Genomic DNA, 13,900 nt, shown 5'->3' on the forward strand with positions numbered 1-13,900 from the left:
GGGTGTCCGTGTGTGTCTCTCTTCTTCACCCCTTTGGCCTCCATATTGCTACATATTCACAAAAGTACCCCTCGCGTTTTTTACCCTTTTTTAAAAAATGGAATATAGGAAAATTGGCGGTTTTGCCCTTGGCGCAACTAATTTATTCAATAATATCCCTATTTTGAAATCTAATCACAAATACCCCCTATAAAAACTCCCTATTGACAGTCTATTGCCCATCTGTCACTTTTTTTTTTCTTCTCATTCGTTGCTTCTTCTTCCTCTTCTATCTAGTCTCTTCCTCTTCTTCCTTTTGCCAAACCTCACAGGAATCCACCTCCACTGTAGAATCTCGCTTAATTCAATTTTCTCTTAGTTATATCTTCAAACTATGAGCTAATTTGAACCTTAAGGTTGAACCCCAAATTTAGAATCGAACCCTAGCCAAGGCATGACTCGCCACCTTCGTCGTCGGCCTCCATAACGAAGCCATAATCGTGACTCTCCCTTTGTCATCGACTTCCACCACAAACCCATAACACCTTCATCTTCGATCTTCACTGTGGTGAGTTCTAATATTGGTTTTACTTTTTTTTTTGGGGGGGTTTCTGTTATTGATTGAGAATATTGGGTGATTACTTTCATTATTTTGAATGAGACATTAATGAGTTTCTGTTGTGGTTTGCTTACTGTTTCTGTGATTGAATGAAATTTACCAACTATTTCCTGTGGTTGTCAAGCTCTTGGACTTGGATACATTGTTTGTACTTATGATTTGTCTCTAAAATCATGCATATACTGGTTTGTGATTGAGACTTGGACTTGCAGACCTCCTTGAAAGTGGTATATTCACTCTTTTGTGTTTGTGATTGTGATTTGTCTGTGAAAGCACTTAGGTGATATATCAAATTATGAATTCTGACTTTTCTAATTAACCTGTAAGAATACATATAAAACTCATAGATGCTCTCTGAAATAACAGTATTATGGGTTTTAATTGTAAGAAACCAACATCATAATTTGAAACCAGTAGCACCACCTGTTAGGATTTTGGCTCATCAAATATGTCCTAGTTGGTTTAGGATTGTTTTAGGAAAATTAGAGGTATACCAATTCTTGTCCTAGAGGGATTAGGAAAGAATTTCAGTTTTCCTTATTCAATTCAGGTTTGGATTTCTAGAAGTCTATTAGGATTTGGATAAGTGTAATTTCCTAATCCACTTAGGAATAGGAATCCAATCAGCCTTGGGACATGTAAGCCAACTCTATATCTATAAATAGGGTGTGACAAGGCTTATTTTAAAGAGAGGAAAAACAGCCAGAGACAGCCAAGAGTTTTAAGATTAGTTCTAGGGTTGCAAAAGTTCTGTAATCTCTATTATTAATCAAAGGAGCGGTGATTTCTCTACCTAGAGAAATCACAACTGGACGTAGGCAAAAGTTCTGCCAAACCAGTATAATTATTGTGTGTTTCTAAGTGTTTTAATATTTGCTAGTTTAGTCTATTGCCGTTGGTTACATCAAAGAACAAGATCTAGAAGGCGGTTATTTAACAAGTGGTATTAGGAGCCTAGGTTAAGGGGTTCTACGATGTCTAAAGGGAAGATGAATGCGGATCTAGGACTGCAAGTTAAAGCCCTTTGACGGCAAGGATGACTTCACGGATTGGCAAAAGATGATGAAGAACGTCTGTACTGAAGATTTAGATGATGCACTCAGCGGTGAGAAGCCAACAGGCATGACAGACACAACATGGACTAAGGTTCTCAAGAAAGCCAAGAGTTCCATCGAGATCCATCTCACAAGATCAGTTCGGTCACACATCACAGAAAAGATGATTGCCCAAGAAGCATGGGAAAAGTTGGAGAATGTTTATATGGGCAAAACCGTGTCCAATAAACTTTTTCTAAAGGATGAACTATTCGGACTTCGACTGGAAGAAGGAGGTGATATTGAAGATCACGTATGCAGGTTTCAAAATTGCATAACTAATCTTCAGAAGGTCGAAGAAACTTACAAAGATGATGATATGGCTATCATCTTGCCGAGGTCTCTACCTTCGTCTTTCAAGCACTTTCGAACAACTCTAATGTTTGGAAAAGAGTCCCTGAAGCTTGAAGACGTGATTCAAGCTCTTCAGTCATATGCTAAACTAGATGATATAACTGAAAGCTCTCAAGGCCTTTATGCTAAAGGCAAGGAAAGGGGCGGGAAAAGACAAAGGAAGAGAAAACAGGCAACAGAGGTAGGTCAAAATCCAAGAAGAAAAGGAAAAGAAGGAAGGTTGCTTGAATGTGGTTCAGCCGATCATTGGAAGAGGAACTGCAAGATTTGGAAGAGAAGAAAGCCAAGAAGGAAGGAAGCTGAGTTCACTAGTGCAATCACCGAGCATGAGAGTGAGGGGCTTCTTTCAAGAACATCAGCTCCAAGGCTTTCACAAATTGATTTTGGATACCGGATGCACTTTTCATATGTGTGCAGAAGAGAATGGTCTGATACTTACAAAGAAGTCAGCAGTGGGAAGTTTTAATGGGGACGATTCTTCATGTCCTATAAAAGGAATCGGCACTGTTCGAATCAGAATGTTTGATGAAATGATACGAGTTTTGGGGAATGTTAGATATGTCCCTAGACTAAGAAAGAATTTGATTTCCTTGGGTACTTTAGATGAGGCCGGCTATGGGTACGAGTCTAAAAATGGAAGACTCAGGGTAGCCAAATGATCACTGTGGTAATGCGGGGTGACCTACAACCCAATAAGCTGTATAAGTTAATTGGGACCACTATAGTCTGGGAGCAAATGCTATTTCTCGTAAATCAAGGTATATAAGACAAGACTGAACTCGCATCATAGGCTCGCACATAAATCAGAAAGGGTTGCAAGAATTACATAAGCAAGGCCTGTTGGAAGGCGTGTCATCTTGCAAACTGGACTTTTGTGAATATTGTGTTCTTGGAAAGCAAAGGAATGTATCATTCACGAGTAGCAGTAGATAACCGAAGCAAGGAGCAACTCAGCTACATTCACTCAGATGTTTGAGGCCCTGCACCAACCAAATCAAATGGTGGAGCCAGGTATTTTGTTACTTTCATGGATGATTTTTCTAGGAAGGTTTGGGTTTATTTCATGAAGCAGAAATCCGAGGTTTTTGCAAAGTTCAAGGAATGGAAAACAGAAATCGAGAATCAAACTGGAAGAAAGATCAAGTACCTGAGAAGTGACAATGGAGGTGAATATACAAGTAATGAGTTTACCGATTACTGCAAGCAAGAAGGCATCACAAGGCACTTCATAGTAAAGAAGAATCCCCAACAAAATGGAGCTGCTGAGAGGATGAACCGAACTCTCGTGGAGAAAGAGAGGAGCATGCGATTTCATGCAGGATTGCTGATAGTTTTTGGGTAAGATGTTAATCATGCAAGTTATTTGATTAACAGATCACCATCTACAGTTCTTGGTTTTAAGAGTGCAGAAGAGGTATGGTCTGAGAAGTCGGTGGACTATTCCAAGCTCACAGGGTATTCGGCTGTAGTGCTTATGCACATATTCCAAGCGATGAAAAGTCCAAGCTCAAACCAAAGTCTATACATTGCATATTTTTAGGTTTTGAGAAAGGAGTGAAGGGTCAAGCTTTGGGATATCAACAACAGGAAAAAGGTTGTCGCCGAGATGTTGTCTTTGATGAGACAACCATGCCTCTGAATAAAGTCGAGAGCAGTACGGAGAAGAAAGACGATGTTGAAATTGAAGCAACAAAGATTCCGTTAATCGTTCAGACGAAGAAGCTCAGGTGGAGCAAATTGAGCAAGATGCCGAACTGATGGTTTTGAGGAAGAAGATGAGCATCAACATCGTTCACCGTTAGGAATCAGGTGGAGCAAGAAATAGGGCAGATTGAAGGCACTCTAATCGCGGACATCCCAAAGGGTTAGAACTCCAACTAACAATCCACCTGCATTCCATAGATGCATAGCCTTTGACAAACCTAATCATAACAAGAAGAAACCTGACAGGTTTGGGTTTGACCAAGACGAAGTTAATTATGCTCTCAACATTAGTCAAGGAGATCCAACTACTTATCGAGAAGCTATAGCAAGTGATGAGCGAGATAGTTGGATAAGTGCTATGACAGAAGAAATGGAGTCTCTTTACAAGAACTCTGTTTGAGATTGGTTCCTAAGCCCAAAGACAGAAAGCTAGTTGGATGCAAGTGGGTATTTAGGAAAAAGGAAGGACTACATGAACAAGATGCCGTGAGATTCAAAGCAAGGCTCGTGGCTAAAGGGTACTCACAAAAGGAAGGGGTGGATTATGATGAGATCTTTTCACCCGTAGTTAAGCATACTTCTATCAGATTGCTTTTAGCAATGACAACTCAACATGACATGGAGATTGAGCAGATGGATGTGAAGACAGCGTTTCTTCATGGGGATCTAGAGGAGACAATTTTCATGGCTCAACGAAGGGTTTGTTGAATATGGGAAAGAAAACCTAGTATGTCAGCTAAAGAAGTCCCTGTATGGCACTGAAATAGTCTCCAAGGCAGTGGTACAAAAGGTTCGATTACTTCATGCTAGCGCTGGCGCGGTCGGTTGGCCAGTTGAGCTTAACCAAACCAAAATCTGTTCATCGGTCCGGTCGGTTCTGGTTTTAAAAAATAAAGAAAAAACGGATCAAGACGCAATCGTCTGATTCGGTCCGTTTTCGATTTGAGCCAGGTTTGGGCGGTTTGCTTTTTTTAAATAAAAAATAAAAAAATTCGTTTCTTCGTGGGCTTTAGTAGCATATAAGACCCTATTCACATTCGTATAAAAAGTTGGCCTAAAATAATTTCTACATGCCATCCTAACTTCCAAATACAAAACATGGTCATCCAAACCAAACATATAATCTTAAGAATTATATCTCAATGTAAAAATTAATAATTAAATTACAAACCAAATTTGAAATATAAGCCAAAAATTAACATATAACACTAACAAAGGCTTCACATATTAAATTATCACTGAAACGAAGGACTTGAGTTGGTAGGTGCCGGTAAAATTGCACGATCTACAAATAAAAACACACATTAAAACATTAGGCAAAAATGCAACTATATATATACATATATTAATAGTATACATCATTAAATCACATCAAACTAAGAACAAATACCTAACTCAATGGATTCAACATAGCAGCACTAATAAACTGATAAACCCATCCAATTAATGCAATTAATTATTTATCAAAACTACTATTAAACTGCTTACCTATGGCTTATGAGGAGGTGAACTGCTACTGCTTCTTCTCCTCAAAAGATTTGCATAAAACACCATCCACCATTAGAACAAGCTAAAGCCAAGTACCAGATCTTTTAAAAACTAAACAACCCACCAGTCCCATAGAAACATGAGAATTTTTTAAAGTTAAAAAACAAGTAGTAAGCACAAATTTCGTAGATAAACACGTATCCAATGAAACTATAGAAAAATGCTCTGTCAAAGACAAGCAACAAAAAAGATGAAGACATATTAGACTCCAGAGTAATAACAAACATATGACAGGAAATTAAAGAGGGAGAGTCAGTAATTTAAAAAAGTAAACAAGATATCAAGTATATTATATTCCTTCAAAATAACACGACAGACTAAGAACTTTTAAAGGTATTTTGGCATAAATGAAAAACATTAACTCATCTAAAAAGGGACAAAAAATAGTACATAATAGATAATTATCAAAACATATATAGTAAACAATACACATCGAGATACCAGGAGTTATATTCACAGATTCACAGTCAAATTTGAAGTATATTACCTCCATAAAAAAATTAATTTATCAGGAAAACAAAGCTTCACACGTAATAATCTTTATGAATCAATTATAAGAAATAAAAAAGAGAAGCAGATCATCATGTTCACAACTCACATGTCCATTGGGCACCAAATAAAGATGAAGATTGAAAATTTACAGCAGCCCCTCGAATAAAAAGGACTAATGTAAAGACATTAGCATATACATAATCACAACAACCACAACTCATACCCAATGTCAACGAATCCCCAAAATAAACAGCCCTAATATTTCATCACAGCCATCCCTAAACTTGTTTAGTTGAATAAAAGATTAATAACCAAGAAGCCCTAGAGGAAAAGAGTACCTATCGCTTGCTGTTGTGGTGTAGGCTGATGACAAGTTGGATAAAAAACCTTTAGAAGAACCTAGAAACAAGCATGATCCAGATGAGAAATACCAGTGACTTGTAACTAGGCAGCTGAGTTCTTTGATTTACAAATTACAACACAAATTTAATAGCTTTGATCAATGAATATCTATCAAGATTGTTCAAGTAGGCAAGACTAATAGAACTGAAAGTGAAGGTGTGGATCGTTTACCTGATCAAAGATCCGATAGGGAGAAAAAAAGAAGCCGAAAAGGGGTGATCCATGTGCAACAGACTCTTGATTTTTAATCAACCACCTCAAGTTCAAAACTTCATCTTTTCAACAACATTTACAGTTAAACTAAGCATATACATATTCATTCATGATCATATCTTGAGAGAGAGAGAGAGAGAGAGACTGCTTACGCTCTGAGCTGAAATTTGAGGCTCTTGAGCTCTTGGGCGATATAAATACAAATATACAGAGAGAGACTTGGGCGAGATCTTGGGGAGTCACTTGAGTTGTGCGATGGCGGCGAGATCTGCATCTGAGAGAATAGAAGGAGAGTGAGAGAGAAGAGAGGGACTGAGGAAAACCTAATCGCGTAAACTAAGAGGTTTGGTTTTATCAGATATGGCAGATTCTATTATAACAAAATAGAACTGATCTAATAAAATAATATTTTTATATTTTATATTATATATTAAATATCTTGGACGGTCCGGTCCGATCCGATCGATTACGTCATATGTAAAGCGAAGTGGGCAGTTTAAACCGTCCGATCGGTTCGGTCCAATTTTGTTGACTTTTTAGTCAACTCGGTTTCGGTTTTTTCTTAAGTGCGGTTCGGTTTTCCGGTTTTTGGTTAATATGCCCACCCCTACTTCATCTGAAAATCAATTTTAGAAGATGTTTATATATTTGTTGTGTGTACTATCATGTGTTCCAAGATGGGATGATCATATTGCTATTGCTATATGTGGATGACATGCTAATCGCTTGTCAAGACAAGTCTAGAATTCAAGACTTGAAAAGATGTTGAGCAAGGAGTTTGACATGAAGGATCTAGGTGCAGCACAGAAGATCCTTGGCATGGAAATTCAGAGAGATAGGACCGCTGGAAGGATTTGGATATCACAAGCCAAGTATATTCAGAAGGTTCTTGAGAAGTTCAACATGCAAGAAGCAAAGGTAGTTTCGACTCCTTTGGCAGCTCACTTTAAGTTAAGTGGGCAACAGTGTCCTAAGTCAGGAAGAGCAGCAAGTAATGGAGAAGGTTCCTTATGCTAATGTCGTGGGCTGCCTTATGTATGCAATGGTATGCACACGTCCAGGACATAGCTCAAGAAATCAGTGTCGTTTCGGATAGATGGGAAATCCAGAAAGCAACATTGGGATGCAGTCAATGGATTTTGCGTTATTTGAAGGGTTTTGGCGACAAAGTTATGTTTGAGAAGCAAAAGAAAATGCAAGGGTGTTGGGATATGTGGATGCTGATTATGCAGGGGACTTGGACAAGAGAAGGTCAACTTCTGGTTATGTGTTTACATGCGCAGGAGGACCGATCGTTGAGAGCACTACTGCAAGCAATTACACTTTATCGACCATAGAGGCGAATATATTGCATTGGCGAAGCTGGAAAGGAAGCAATTTGGCTTAATGGCTTGGTAAGTCAAATGGGAATCACCCAAGATTGTGTGAAGCTGAAGTGTGATAGTCAAAGTGTCATTCATTTGGCAAAGAATCAAGTTTTTCGGAAGATCAAAGCACATTGAAGCAAGATATCACAGAATCGAAATTGGGTGGAGTCTAAGGAGATTTGGATTGAAAAGATTCATTGTGATGACAATGCTGCAGATTTCCTTACAAAGATAGTGCCGGCCAAGAAGTTCAAGCATTGTTGAACTTGATCAATCTCGTTGATTGATTAAAGTGGAGCACCTCCTCACTTGAGGTGCAATGAGGCAAGAAGAAGATTGCCAAGGTGAAGACTCTTGAAGATTTCCAGAGCTGCTTCAAGGAGGTTCAAAGATACTTTGGGGTGCAACGATCAAGACTTGGTTTGACTCACCAAGGTGGAGATTGTTAGGATTTTGGCTCATCAAATATGTCCTAGTTGGTTTAGGATTGTTTTAGGAAAATTAGAGGTATACCAATTCTTGTCCTAGAGGGATTAGGAAAGAATTTCAGTTTTCCTTATTCAATTCAGGTTTGGATTTCTAGAAGTCTATTAGGATTTGGATAAGTGTAATTTCCTAATCCACTTAGGAATAGGAATCCAATCAGCCTTGGGACATGTAAGCCAACTCTATATCTATAAATAGGGTGTGGCAAGACTTATTTTAAAGAGAGGAAAAACAGCCAGAGACAACCAAGAGTTTTGAGATTAGTTCTAGGGTTGCAAAAGTTGTAATCTCTATTATTAATCAAAGGAGCGGTGATTTCTCTACCTGAGAAATCACAACTGGATGTAGGCAAAGTTCTGCCGAACAGTATAATTATTGTGTGTTTCTAAGTGTTTTAATATTTGCTAATTTAGTCTATTGCCGTTGGTTACATCAAAGAACAAGATCTAGAAGGCGGGTTATTTAACACCACCAACAATTGCAAGATTCTCATCATTTACTTCTTTTGAAAGTGATTGGAGAGTTCGTGAGTTTTATGAGAATACCAATATTTTAACATACGTTTGATAGTGTAAAGTTGGCATGTGTTGGATCTTTGTTTTCTCTATTTTTTTCGTAATTCAATCCTGGATCTGTTTTTGGTGCGGTCCACAATCCTCAAGGTTGGTATCATGCCAAGGTTGTGTTGGTGCCTTAAAAAGGGTTCTTGAAAAACTTGAAGGTTTGTTGACAGCTCTTGCATTTATCTAGTTCCATTGTTTTGTTGTTGTTCTTCTCTAAGACTGTGCTTATTTAACTGTTTGAACAATGCCAAATGCACTATTGATGATTTCTTGATATGTTGTCTGTATTAACAATCCTATGCACCCGTTCCAAAAGCTCACCAAACGTGATGTTTCGCGAAACTATTATGCCTTTTGGGTCACCCCCTTCATATGTGCACATCTTCTTTGAGGTTACCCATTTTTCATTGTAGCAAAAATTGCAATTGTGTCCATTTCTGACCATCATAAAATTTCCTTTTGTTAACACATGTTAAGCTACCAATAAAAAACCTATCAAGTAGTGGATAAACCATATAGATAAAACATCAATTAAACATCAATAACTAACAATTTTAAAACATCAGTATTATGCAAAGTGAAACGGTTTAGCTAGCATAGTTGTGTTTCAAGCTTCAACAAGGAAGACATGTATTAAGAACTTTTAAAGTTAAATCCAACCCAAAGCCATTAACCTAGGGCATCCTATCACTAACTAACTACTTGCAAACTGCCAAACCTTGACTGTTCAAGATTGTTTCATATCGAATATCATACCACGCAAAAGAGTGAATACATTACTTTCAAGGAGATCTGCAAGTCCCAATCTCAATCACAAAATAGTGTATACATCATTTCAAAGACAAATTATAAGCACAAAACAATATATGCAAGTCCAAGAGCTTAACAACCACATGAAATAGTTGGTAAATTTCATTCAATCATAGAAACAGCAAACCACAGCAAAAACCCATTAATATCTCATTCAAAACAGTGAAAGCAATCACCCAATAATTTCAATCAATCAATCAAAGAAACCCAAAACAAAAAAACAAAAACAAACACAATATCAAAACCCACCACAGTGAAGATCGACGATGAAGGTGCCGTGGCTTTGTGGTGGAAGTCGACAACGGAGGTGGCAAGTCAAGACTATGGCTTCATTGTGGAGGCCGACAACGGACGTGGCTAGTCGTGCCTTGGTTAGGGTCCGGTTCCAAATTTGGGATTCAACCTTAAGGTTGAAATCAACTCCTAGTTGGAAGACATAACTAAGAGGAGATAGAGTTAGGGAGATTCTATGGTTGGGATGGATTTTATGAGGTTTGGCAGAAGGAATAAGAGGAAGAGGAAGAACAAAAACTGAGAAAAAAAAAACTAAGTGAAGAATGGGCAATAGGCTATCAATAAAGAGTTTTTATAAAGGGCATTTGTGATGGAGTTTCAAAATAAGGATATTAATGATTAAATTAGGTGAGTCAAGGATAAAGTCGCGAATTTCCCTTTATTATGTAGTATATATAGATAGACAACAGGTATGTTATTATTCTTGCCCGCAAAGAAAAATGATTACAAAATGTCAAAAAACCGACATTGACAATTTTGACCAAAACGATTAACACAAAAAATCCCGGAGGGCCAGAAAGGCCAGAGCTATAAAAACAAGACAGGCGTGCAGTCTAAGCCATTAGACATTTAATAGCAACCGAAACAAAATCCCTAGAAACCCAGAAAACCCAACCACAACAACACCACAAACCCCTCAGCGGATCGCCAATCGCCAATCTCCAATCGCCATGTCAGGAGGACCCATCACACAGGACTGGGAGCCCGTGGTTATCAGGAAGAAGGCACCCACCGCCGCCGCCAAGAAGGATGAGAAAGCTGTCAACGCTGCTCGCCGCTCTGGCGCTGAGATCGAAACCCTAAAGAAAGGTTTTTTCTTGTTGCATTTGTGTCGGCCTTTCTTCTTCCTCACTCCCCTTGTTCTTTGGTCTTGATTTTTTGTTTTTGTGATTCGTGAAGCAAACGATAGGATAAAACCCTGAAAATAATTTCAAAATCTGATAGTGGGTTTAGACAATTATTTATGTTTTTGGAATTAGAATAAGTTATCCTTGGTTTTTGGGTTGGATATCTGCACTTGATAAAGTTGTAATCATGTTGTTTTAGATGGATCTTATCCATTATATGTAGCTTGCTCGTTTTGTTCCCTTTGGGTTGTTGCTTGAATCATTGTTCCGGCTTCTTCTTTGATTTTTATTACCTTGCACCTATTTTTTTATGAATCAAACGGTGTTCAAATTAACTAAGCCGTACATTAAAAATCGAAAGGTTTTCTGGATTTGTGTGTGTGTGTGTGTGTTTTTATTATATATTTGATGGCTCTTCCAGATGTTTATAGTTGTAATTTTCTTTTCCCATTTGAGGTGACTTAGGATTAAGTATAAAAGTTACTTATCTTTTAGGTTGCGCACTGCATATGATAATTTTAGAACTTACAGTTCTAATAGTTATTTTATTATCCTTTGCAGCTACTGCTGGGACCAATAAAGCTGCCTCCAGCAGCACTACCTTGAACACAAGGAAGCTCGATGAGGAAACAGAGAACCTTGCTCGTGAGTTTGTTTTTACATTGTACTGTGTGTTAAGAAAATCATGTCGTTCATATGAGAATTTATATTTGTTTGTTGGATGAGAAAAATAATCTTCCTGAGATCTTGTTGATTGTAACGTGCTTTCTTAGTTTGCTAGAAATGTTTGGTTTGGCTTATGGAAGCAGATAGATCTGTTTACATCTTGCTCAATTGTTTCCTTCAAAGAGGGTGAACCTTGGCACGGTCATAAGTTTGGTTCCATTACAAATGTTTGATGGGAAATAGCCACTCTACAAGTGGGGTTGAGGCTGTGTATATAGGTCCTCCCAAGACCTTGCAATGGCAGGCGCCCTGCGTCGCCCCAATTGGCCTGTTGTTTCTTTTGCCAAGTTGGTTGCATGGTTCATTTCTGTTATAAATATAATGTTTATGCATTGAGCCTTCAGTTAATGTGACATACAACTTTTTCAGCTGAAAGCCCGTCCCCCCGGCCCCTGAACACCATCTTGCCTGAAAATTTTGTCCTTGCAGGAGTCTTTTTTGACCATTTGTGTGTTGTTCTTCAAAGTATTTTTCTAACATGAGAATTGCATTGATGAAAGGGGATGTGAGGGAAGTAGTCATAACATGTAATGATGCCAAGATGCTTTTCAGAGGTGCATTGGAGGGAATGGGCAATAAAAAAACAAAAAGGCTAAAAGTGATATAGTGCTTGACTTAGCAGATCCTTCACTTGTCGTGTTATTCTATGAGAATTTTCAGCATTGGTTGTCTGCTCAGGTAGTCATCATTGAGTTCATGTGTTGTATTTGTTTTTGTATCATGCATATGCATTACGGTATTCCATGATTCTCTTCATTGCCTTGTTTGCTTGCTTTAAATTTTTTCTTACTCTTGCAATCATACCTTAACAAGTGTGCTTTAGACATGCTATGAGTTGTTATGATGGAAATAGAATTCTTTACTTTCTTGTGCCATTGTAAGAGAGAATGCTGAAAGAAGGATGAGCTTGGGTACTTGTATCTTTAATATGCTCCCTACTCTAGGCATTCTTGGCCATGCGTACCATACGTGAAGCCTACAGTGTTGATCTTTTACATTTCTCTATTTTAATTGTATTGTATTTTTGTGCATGTTGTGAGTTTGTGTGCATTTGGCCTTATGTACTTTTCCCCCTATAGTCCTGCCCAGACTTATGCTCCTCTCTCTGGTTTAATATTTCTCCTTTGAACCATTGTTTCAGTGTTTTATTTAGCTGAAATATATTGTACCAATTCTGCAAAGCTATTTGTTTGTTGTTTGCTTGGATTTTTTGCTCTTTTCTACTATGTGGCTTTGTGCTTAAATGCCATCTGATTTGGACTTGTAGATGAACGTGTGCCAAGTGAGCTGAAGAAAGCTATTATGCAAGCTCGAATGGATAAGAAGCTTACCCAGTCTCAGCTTGCTCAAGTAATTCTCTCTCTCTCTCTCTCTCTCTCTCTCTCTCTCACACACACACACACACACACACACACACACATACATACACGCTTGCGCGTGCGCGCCCATCTGTGTATAGTTAGTGATGATCTGGAGTTATTTGCAGATTATCAATGAGAAGCCTCAAGTGATCCAAGAGTATGAATCTGGGAAGGCTATTCCAAATCAGCAGGTAATTACCAAGTTGGAGAGAGCTCTTGGAGCGAAACTGCGTGGAAAGAAATAAGTAATCCAGGACGGAAAATGAATCTCAGCTGGGATTTATGATTTTAAGTTTGAACTCTGATGTATTTGCACTTAAATCTGTAGCTAAAGTTTGAACTAATATGCTGCACCTCATTCTGTAGTTATCTTCCAAAGGTCGTGTGTTTGGTGCAGTAAGTACTTGTGTTTTCTAAGAATATTTCATCAAATGACGAGTTCGCAAACAATTTCAACTAAAAAAATAAGTATCTACATGTTCATATCATGGGTGATGCTTTCCTTCGTATGCATTTTCAATTCTTCATGGGAAAAAGAAACACCAGCCTTGTGATTTCTCGAGCTCCCTTGTGGTATGCCACTTTATGGGCTATTTCTCTTGGGCCAAGAAGAAAAAAGACAAACGAAAAGAAAATATTGCATATGTTGTTGGTCACATGAAAATTGACTAATTGAAAGGCCGGTTTAAATGAAAATAGGGACAGAACCCAAATCAAATTGGGTTCAAAAGAAACTAGAGTTGTAACCTAAAGTCAGTCACTGGGATACAAATTTCAATGCCAGCTCAATGATGCCCCCTTTAATTTCTCAGTTTAAAAAGAAATTGTGATTTAAAAAGGGAGCATCCAACACAAAATTGATTCGCAATAGCAATTTATACATATTAGTATTGAGTATAGATTTTGTGCTTCAGAGACTTGCTTCATGCAATTTCAATCATTCAAGAATTTTATTTAAGGGATTACACTATATGACACATTATACAGCTTTAACCTAGCTATTTATACATCTTTAGGGAATCGTTTCTGACGATATGCTC

The 13,900-nt window shown here is 38.0% G+C and overlaps 2 protein-coding genes and 1 long non-coding RNA gene across 3 annotated transcripts; 2 read left to right on the forward strand and 1 right to left on the reverse strand.

Annotated features, from left to right (window-relative positions):
- The first annotated feature begins 3,073 nt into the window (after window positions 1-3,073).
- Window positions 3,074-4,150, forward strand: LOC148917805 (uncharacterized). The gene is made up of 4 exons (XM_089050404.1): window positions 3,074-3,224; window positions 3,421-3,501; window positions 3,587-3,773; window positions 3,949-4,150. The coding sequence occupies exons 1-4, from the start codon at window positions 3,074-3,076 to the stop codon at window positions 4,148-4,150; spliced, it is 621 nt and encodes a 206-aa protein (XP_088906530.1).
- A 705-nt stretch (window positions 4,151-4,855) lies between these two features.
- LOC148917806 (uncharacterized) lies at window positions 4,856-6,521 on the reverse strand. The gene is made up of 3 exons (XR_016126195.1): window positions 6,364-6,521; window positions 5,239-6,189; window positions 4,856-5,035 (listed from the first exon to the last, which is right to left on the reverse strand). It is a non-coding gene; the product is annotated as an uncharacterized LOC148917806 (long non-coding RNA).
- Window positions 6,522-10,474: 3,953 nt separating this feature from the next.
- MBF1A (multiprotein bridging factor 1A) lies at window positions 10,475-13,328 on the forward strand. The gene is made up of 4 exons (XM_008230704.2): window positions 10,475-10,735; window positions 11,335-11,418; window positions 12,767-12,849; window positions 12,986-13,328. Exons 1-4 carry the CDS (start codon window positions 10,597-10,599, stop codon window positions 13,103-13,105), a joined length of 426 nt encoding a protein of 141 aa, XP_008228926.1. The 5' UTR covers window positions 10,475-10,596; the 3' UTR covers window positions 13,106-13,328.
- Window positions 13,329-13,900: the final 572 nt, after the last annotated feature.

The sequence above is a fragment of the Prunus mume genome, linkage group LG4 (assembly GCF_029339155.1).
Source record: "Prunus mume cultivar Tortuosa linkage group LG4, ASM2933915v1, whole genome shotgun sequence".
Classification (NCBI taxonomy): domain Eukaryota; kingdom Viridiplantae; phylum Streptophyta; class Magnoliopsida; order Rosales; family Rosaceae; genus Prunus; species Prunus mume.

Bases quoted from the DNA above. Each gene is read 5' to 3' on its own strand.
- MBF1A (XM_008230704.2), top strand. From the start codon at position 10,597: ATGTCAGGAGGACCCATCACACAGGACTGGGAGCCCGTGGTTATCAGG. The intron at 11,419-12,766 runs GTGAGTTTGTTT...TTGGACTTGTAG, and splicing joins GGAAACAGAGAACCTTGCTC to ATGAACGTGTGCCAAGTGAG. The intron at 12,850-12,985 runs GTAATTCTCTCT...AGTTATTTGCAG, and splicing joins CCCAGTCTCAGCTTGCTCAA to ATTATCAATGAGAAGCCTCA.
- LOC148917805 (XM_089050404.1), top strand. From the start codon at position 3,074: ATGGATGATTTTTCTAGGAAGGTTTGGGTTTATTTCATGAAGCAGAAA. The intron at 3,225-3,420 runs GTAATGAGTTTA...TTTGATTAACAG, and splicing joins CAATGGAGGTGAATATACAA to ATCACCATCTACAGTTCTTG. The intron at 3,502-3,586 runs GTATTCGGCTGT...GCATATTTTTAG, and splicing joins GACTATTCCAAGCTCACAGG to GTTTTGAGAAAGGAGTGAAG.